General features: G+C 33.0%; 1 protein-coding gene across 1 annotated transcript; it reads left to right on the top strand.

The window, feature by feature from the left end:
• Window positions 1–3,638: 3,638 nt before the first annotated feature.
• Window positions 3,639–6,751, top strand: LOC115968909 (protein DMR6-LIKE OXYGENASE 2-like). Its single transcript, XM_031088449.1, has 3 exons — window positions 3,639–4,194; window positions 4,478–4,805; window positions 6,212–6,751. The coding sequence occupies exons 1-3, from the start codon at window positions 3,725–3,727 to the stop codon at window positions 6,470–6,472; spliced, it is 1,059 nt and encodes a 352-aa protein (XP_030944309.1). The 5' UTR covers window positions 3,639–3,724; the 3' UTR covers window positions 6,473–6,751.
• Window positions 6,752–7,793: the final 1,042 nt, after the last annotated feature.

The following is a 7,793-nucleotide window of genomic DNA, read 5'->3' as shown; positions in this document are numbered from 1 at the left end:
TGAAAATAGGAATATATAAAAAACGTACTAAATAATAAAAGCCTAAATTAAAGTTGATTTGGTCTGAAATTAGCAGCTCCAAAATAGAAAAGTAGCTAAAAAAAGGTTCTAAATAATAGAAGCCTAAAATTAAGGTGGATTTGGTCTGAAACTAGCAACTCCAGAATAGGAAAATATCTATTAATTTGTAATGAGTTGGAAAGTCAATCAGCCATTAATCCACACCATAAATCGCGCCTAATTAAGCTAGATCAGCCCTCGATAGTTTGGATTAAATTTATTACACCCTCATCTTCGTTTAGGCCAAGTTTGGAATGTCCTGTGTTAGAATCAGCCCAAATATCTTGAATCAGCCCATTAAGTGCTTCTTTGATCTTTTTGGATCTTGCTCTAGTAATAGGCCCAACTGGATGCATTGGATCCTTTAATGCTTGTTAATTCCCATCACTGTCAATGGACATATATTACTTGGACATGAACCACTGCTGGATGTGTAATGTTTGGGCATAAACCACAGCTGGATATGTATTATTTGGACATAGACCATTGTTGGACATACCTTATTATATTGGACATAAACTATGCCACAGCTGGATATGGACTATTGGACTCATCCCATTATTGGACATAAGACACTTAATTAACTACTTTCTAATATTGGACATCAATTAATATACATAATAATAACGTCCAACTCACCATTTAATCAAATCTATTATGCTAAACAAATTATTTATTTATTTCAACCATTATAATGATTCTAAGACTTTGGGCTTTATCTATTTTGTAGGCTTAAAAATGCACCGGAAGCCATTGGTCTATGCGGCCCAATGTCGAGTTCTGAATTAAACTCCTTAAAAAAAATCCAGGTCTAGCAAAGTCACACCTCCAGTGAAAGACATATGGCTACGCACAAAAAAGCCCCCGACACCATTTAAGTAAGTGTGAAATTTTTTTTGTATATAAATTTATTGAATAAAAAAAATTATGTGTTTTGGATAAAATATGGGTCATTTTAATAGATAATGTTTTACAGGCCAATATAGCGTGTCTTATTATTATTATTTTTTTGGTGAAGCAACCTTAATTAAAATGTTAATGCAAATAAATATAAAATAATAAATTTATATTATTTAATAAACGGGGCTTATTTTATTTGGGAAAAATATTTCAAACGCTTCTTGTATTTTTTTATTGAATGTGAATTTCAAAAACCTAACCATTAGATTGCATGTTGTGGACACAATAGAGGGGTGTTGGAGTCACCACCTATATTTTCCAATGGTCTAGGAACCATATAAATAGTGTCCTTTCGAGGAAGAACCTTTTGATCTTACTACCAGAGATATGGGTTCAAAGTTTAGGTATGTTCTTGGAAAGGTGTTAGGCACCTGAGACCGCCCAACCCTAAGGTTGGCCTCCCCTTATTGTGTCTTACGTCTTAACCTCATTAAAAACATGTTCAACACTTGTATCTATACTCACACACACTCACACACATTAGCATACATCTAAGCATACAACATGACATCATTATCCAAAAACACATACATATCTACCCTTAAACAAAAGAGAGCCAAACCCATACATACATGAAAAGCACTAGCATGTGAAATCCTATAATATCATTCATCTAAAACGAGGCAGCAACTTAATCATGGCAGCTAGGTATCATGGCAATCATAAGATCATATGAACATCCATACTCAAAATGAAACTTCATACAAAGATATTCATCACAAAAGATGCATGTTTATATCGATGCATGACTTACCTTGACTTACCTTGTAGCAACTCAGCACCTATGGCATTAATGCATGGACATGTGAATGAATGGCATGGCATTAAAACTAAGAAACAAAAGGATAAACTCTAATCTAAACATGTTAAAGACAAACAAGCGTGTGAACAAAGTAAACAGAAGCTTAAGAAACATAAAACATGTGAAAAGAAACCCAAAACATAAACATATTATATAAAGCAAAGAATGAAATAGAAGAATTAGGATTTCTGGGCAATGGCCTGTGTACGCAGACAGAGGCCTATGTATGCAGGCCAAATCCATGCACACAGAATTTGATCTGTGTATGCATGCTTATGGCACACATACGCAAGGTTGTTCAAAACCCTAACTCGAAAACGAACTAAATAGAAAGCAGAGCATGAACTACGACCCTAATTCTAACAACCAAACATGTTCACAAACATAAAGACAGCATAAAACTAAACTACACAAACATATATAAGCATAAACAAAGCAAATGACCAAGATTAAAACAGTAAAAAAAAGGCTAAAAAAGAGAAAGAAAGGTTGAAGCTTGATACCTCAAAAGGAGTTCCCAAGCTTTGATTTTGCCCATCTCTCTCAGTCAAATCTATCACAATTCAATAAACAGTGATTAGAGACTTTAAACTCAAAGGATTGAGACCAGAAAAGGTCCTAATAAGATAAAAATGACTTAAGGGTGTTTTGTGGAAAACTCCCTTTTGATTCACTATTTTCTAGTGAATCTTAAGTTTTTCCCGTAGGCATTTTGTGTGTTTTGAAAATGTACCGTGTAAGGCTTTATACAGTGGAAAAAATGGGGTTTGGAATGACTCCCAAACGATGTAAGATTCATTTCAAACTTCAACCATTATTGTAGAAAATTTGCCTTTTTTTTTTTTTTTTTCCTTGAAACCCTAACTGCGTATGCAGGAGTGTGCCTATGTAAGCATGCTTTGGCTCATGTACGCAGGTTGCTGCCCACGTTTGTGGACCAATGACCACTTTGATCTTTTATTTCCAAAAATAGATTTTTGCTCATTTAAAAGGTTATATTTTCCATTTTAATACTCTTTAAGTCAATTTAATATTTGATTGGGCTTTAAATTGGCCTTGAGCCTAGAGTTTGAGCATCATTAGGGAAAGGGGGCCCCAGTCATAAATGGTACAAAATGCGGTGTCTACACAAGTATTTATTATGTTCTCCATGCAAAATTTCAAGAAAATAATAAATCAATAAATATGTTATTAATCAAATATTGAAATATTAAATTTCTATGGTCTTAAATTATATATATATAAATTAAGTTTATTAATTGAATAGGAAATAATATTCAATTTAAACAAAATTTGGCATGTGTATTAAAAATATAAAAATATATAATCCAACGATTAAATTTTCAAAATTCACATCTAATAAAAAAATATATAAAAAGAATTTGAAAGTTTCTTTCTACCTTTATTTGGGCCTTAAGACATTGCGGAGCCACCTCGGACAACAACAACAACAATAATGGAGAAGTTCCGTAACCGATGATTATTGCCATTAGGAAAATATCCATAAATTGAACTTTGATCAACACAACTCACCCATGCAATATGCAAGCACAAACGTCACACCCTTAGAAAAATTAGCAACCATATATACAAAATCTAACTTAGTTTTAATCTCCTCGTACCTATCGGAAACCAAAAACCCGTCCAAGTTCAAAGTACATAAATAAAACTCAAATCTCACACGTATAAAAGTACCATACAAAATCTTATCTTAGTTATAATCTTCTCTGACCAATCAGAAACCGAAAACCCGTCCAAGTTCAATCTACATAAATAAAACTAAAATCTCACGCATATAATCCCATCAAAAAAAAATCTCACATATAAAAGTTAAAAACCTACCATTCCTTCATCACCACCCCAATTCTTACAAAACAGTAAAAAAATCATCCACCAATTACCATGGGAGAGGTTGATCCAGCTTTCATCCAAGAACCTGAACACAGGCCAAAAATCTCCTACATCGAAGGCAAAGGTGTCCCACTAATCGATCTTTCTCCAATACTCTCCTCCAACAATGTTTCTGCCATTGAATTTCAAGGCCTTGTTAAAGAGGTAGGCGATGCATGCAAGGAGTGGGGGTTCTTCCAGGTGATCAATCATGGGGTGCCTTTGGATAAGCGAGAGAAGATTGATGGTGCCTCGAGGAAATTCTTTGCTCAGAGTTTGGAGGAGAAGAGGAAGGTGAGGAGGAATGAGAAGAAGGTGACTGGTTACTATGACACGGAACATACCAAGAATGTTAGGGACTGGAAAGAAGTGTTTGATTTTGCTGTAGAGGAACCCACTATAGTCCCTGCCTCGCATGAGCCTGATGACAAGGAAGTCATTGAATGGAAAAATCAGTGGCCTGAGTACCCTCCAGAATTAAGGTAAGTTTTTATAACAATAATTAATATATGGAAATCATTATTATAGGACTATTGTGTCCTAATTCCTATAAGAGATCGAGTGGATGGTAGAATTTAAAAACTAGTCATATAAGGTTAACATGTTAGTAACATATGAACGTGTCTTCGTAACTGTTATTTGGGAGAATCCTATGTAATTGATTTAGAATTGAGATTAATCTATCAAGAATTATGATCTAGTTTGAAGCCCAATTCAAGGGATTCTATCTATGTGATCTGATGGACTGCTTTGATAACTGACCAGGGAGACATGCCAAGACTATGGTCAAGAGATGGTAAAACTAGCTTACAAGTTATTGGAACTTATTGCACTGTCCCTAGACTTGCCAGCAGATAGGTTCCATGGCTTCTTCAAAGATCAGACCAGTTTCATCCGTCTAAATCACTATCCACCTTGCCCAACCCCTGAGTTAGCGCTCGGTGTCGGTCGGCACAAGGATGCTGGTGCCTTAACCATCCTTGCTCAAGATGATGTTGGAGGATTGGAAGTGAAGCAGAAAACAGATGGAGAGTGGGTTCGGGTCAAGCCCACCCCAGACGCTTATATCATCAATGTTGGTGACATTATTCAGGTAACATTTCCATATATTTAACTTTGCTAAGTACAAATCATTAATCATTCAAATTAGTACTCGTCCAAAGGATATCTATTCAATCTGATTCTGTTTTAATAAGAGTTTCAGCATGATACTAAACATGCGTGTTTTTCTTTTTTTGACAGTAAAATGATAGAACATGCGTACTTTTCAAAAGAATGTATCTTGTTGGGATTAATTTTTCTAGAATGCATCAAAATTCATACTCTCCTACGAGTTGTATTACCAAATGCTACCTATGTCTGACATTATCATGACAAGAAATGTGTGTGAAATCTGACAGAAGTAAGAGGCTAATTAGAAGCATCCAAGTCCAAAAATAAAAAATAAAATGCATTTTGTATTACCATAAAATACTTTATCTATTTTAAGTACATTACCACTCTATGTCCAATGCACTATATATTCTCTTACTTGTTACCACTCTTTATATATATATCTATATATTATTGTGAAAAGAGAGATCGATTCAAAAAACCTATTGAGAGAGAGAGAATATGTTTTATGATAGGAACGGAATCAGGATTCGTACTCGAGGGGCCAAAGCTTAAAACCAATTTTTTTTTTTTTTTTTTTTTTTTTTTTTTTTTTATGAAAATAAAAATTAACATCTATTTCATATTCAACAAAATACTACATACAAAAATAAGTATTTTTTAAACATTTCATATTATAAAACATATCAACAAAGTAAAACATACAAAATAAGTGTTTCTTATTTTGTGCGTGATTTTTGTTTAGTCCATATTTATTTTTATTATTTTGTTTTTGTAGTTAAAGGGGCATGAATTTTATTTATTTCTTTCTTTTCTTATAGGTCAATATCTAAATATTTTAGAGGAGAGACAAATATAAATATATATATATATATATACATATTTAAGGGCAAATCTTAATTTTTTTTATACCAATTTTTTTTTTTAATTTTTTTATAAATTTGGGGGGTGGGGGGGGGGGGGGGATGGCCCCCTTTTGCCCTAGTGTGGGTCCGTCCCTATTTTGTGAGATTGAAATAAATGAGGGTAGGAAATTTATTTTTTAGATATTATAGTAGTAAAATGTAAAAATTTCAATAGTGTTGCATTTCCAAGTGTGGGGGTGGATTTTATGCATTTGGTGTTACAATGAATCTAAAATAGATAAAATAGAGCATTAGATGAGAATGCTCAAAGTTGTCTTATCTACAATGTTTAAATCCAAGCCTATTTAAAATGTTCGTATATTACTTTTTCTTTGTGCACTCCATACATGTATGTATCCGAAAAATAATGATACAATTACAAGCCAAATTAGAATTAATAATCTATCCCTGTATTGGAGCTTAAATGTTTTTAGAGGCTTTTGTAATTGACCAGTTTAACTCAAGCAATCAAATTGTTCAGGTTTGGAGCAATGACACATATGAGAGTGTGGAGCACAGGGTGATAGTGAATTCAGAGAGAGAAAGGTTCTCATATCCATTCTTCTTACTACCTCCACTCTCCACCATGGTTGAGCCTTTGGAGGAGCTGACGAATGAGAAAAACCCAGCTAAATTTAAGGCATACAACTGGGGAGAGTTTATAGGTAACAGAAGTCGAAGTAATTTCCAAAAACAAAAAGTTGAAAACCTGCAAATTAGTGATTTCAAGATATCAGAGTAGGCTGGATTGGAGGTATTATGATTAATCGGCAAGCAATAACATTTTAGCTCCTACTTTATGTTGTTCAGAGTTGGGACTTCGAAGGCATGATTTAGTCATCTTGGAGATAAGAAATATTGTGAAGAAATATGCTTCAATAAATTGTCCTTATACTATATTACAAAAACTGTTTATTTTATACTTTATGAGAGAATAATATATGAAGTACAATGGCTACAAATTGAAGTTATTGATGCAAGTGTATCAACCTGTAATTTCAATAAAGTTGATGTTTTAATTTTCCTGAATATATGAAAATTAGGCCACCTACCATTCCCTTGTCCCAAATTACATGAAAAGTAGGAGTTTTGTGCACTTGGTGCAATGTTTGTTTTAGGGCATTTTAGCAAAGGATTAACCCTAATTAAAATTAAACCAAATCAATAAGAGGGAGAGAGAGGACATGTGATATGGAATTAAGAAATAAATCACCAAAACACATCAATCTAAAGAATAGTTGTCAAAATCATAAAAAAAATTACTCATCAACCCATAGTAGAATTTTCAAAAACATAAAAACTCACCAACTTAAACCAGAGTTTCAAGAAATTAAAAAAAAAAAAAAAAAGGTCTAGCAAAAGAACAAAGGTGTTAGAATTATAATGGTTAAATAATTAAATTCACTATTTCCTAATAATTTAAACTTTTGGAACAATGAGTAATCTATCATGGCATGTTAAAATTATGATTAAATAATTAAATGCACTATTTCTTAATAGTTAAGCTTAACTTATTTGGACAATTGATAATTTATCATATATATATATATATATATATATACAAGAGAGAGAAATTAATCTCATTTCTTTTTTAGACAGAACATGGATTAAATGAGAGAGAGATGCAAAGAGGAGGGAGTAATAGAAAAGATGGGGAAAAGAGTCAAAAAGGGAGAGAGAGAGAGAGTAACTGTGAGAAGTGGAGAATAATATTGGAGAGAAGAAGCACCAAAAAAGGGATGAGAATGGTTGAAGGAAGAGTAATGGTAAGATTTGGATAATGAGGAGAAGATGAGTAAAAAAAAAAAACAAATGGCAGAGAAGAGTTGGAAAAAAGTGATTGACATGGCACAAGAAGAGATTAGCAAACTTAATTGCTAATTCTTGATTATTATATGAGAGTAATTCTTAGGTACTCTCAGAATATGGAGAATAGTGCTCATTCCTCTCACATTCATGGTGATGTCAACTCAATAAATTCATGGTAGGGTTAACTATAAATGTGAGAGAATGAAACACCATTTCTCCATGGTTCGAGAGTACTCAAGAATTTTCCATTATAT

This window comes from Quercus lobata, chromosome 11 (assembly GCF_001633185.2).
Source record: "Quercus lobata isolate SW786 chromosome 11, ValleyOak3.0 Primary Assembly, whole genome shotgun sequence".
Lineage (NCBI taxonomy): Eukaryota > Viridiplantae > Streptophyta > Magnoliopsida > Fagales > Fagaceae > Quercus > Quercus lobata.
This window is presented reverse-complemented; position numbering and strand designations above follow the sequence as displayed.

Bases quoted from the DNA above. Each gene is read 5' to 3' on its own strand.
- LOC115968909 (XM_031088449.1), top strand. From the start codon at position 3,725: ATGGGAGAGGTTGATCCAGCTTTCATCCAAGAACCTGAACACAGGCCA. The intron at 4,195-4,477 runs GTAAGTTTTTAT...ATAACTGACCAG, and splicing joins GAGTACCCTCCAGAATTAAG to GGAGACATGCCAAGACTATG. The intron at 4,806-6,211 runs GTAACATTTCCA...CAAATTGTTCAG, and splicing joins ATGTTGGTGACATTATTCAG to GTTTGGAGCAATGACACATA.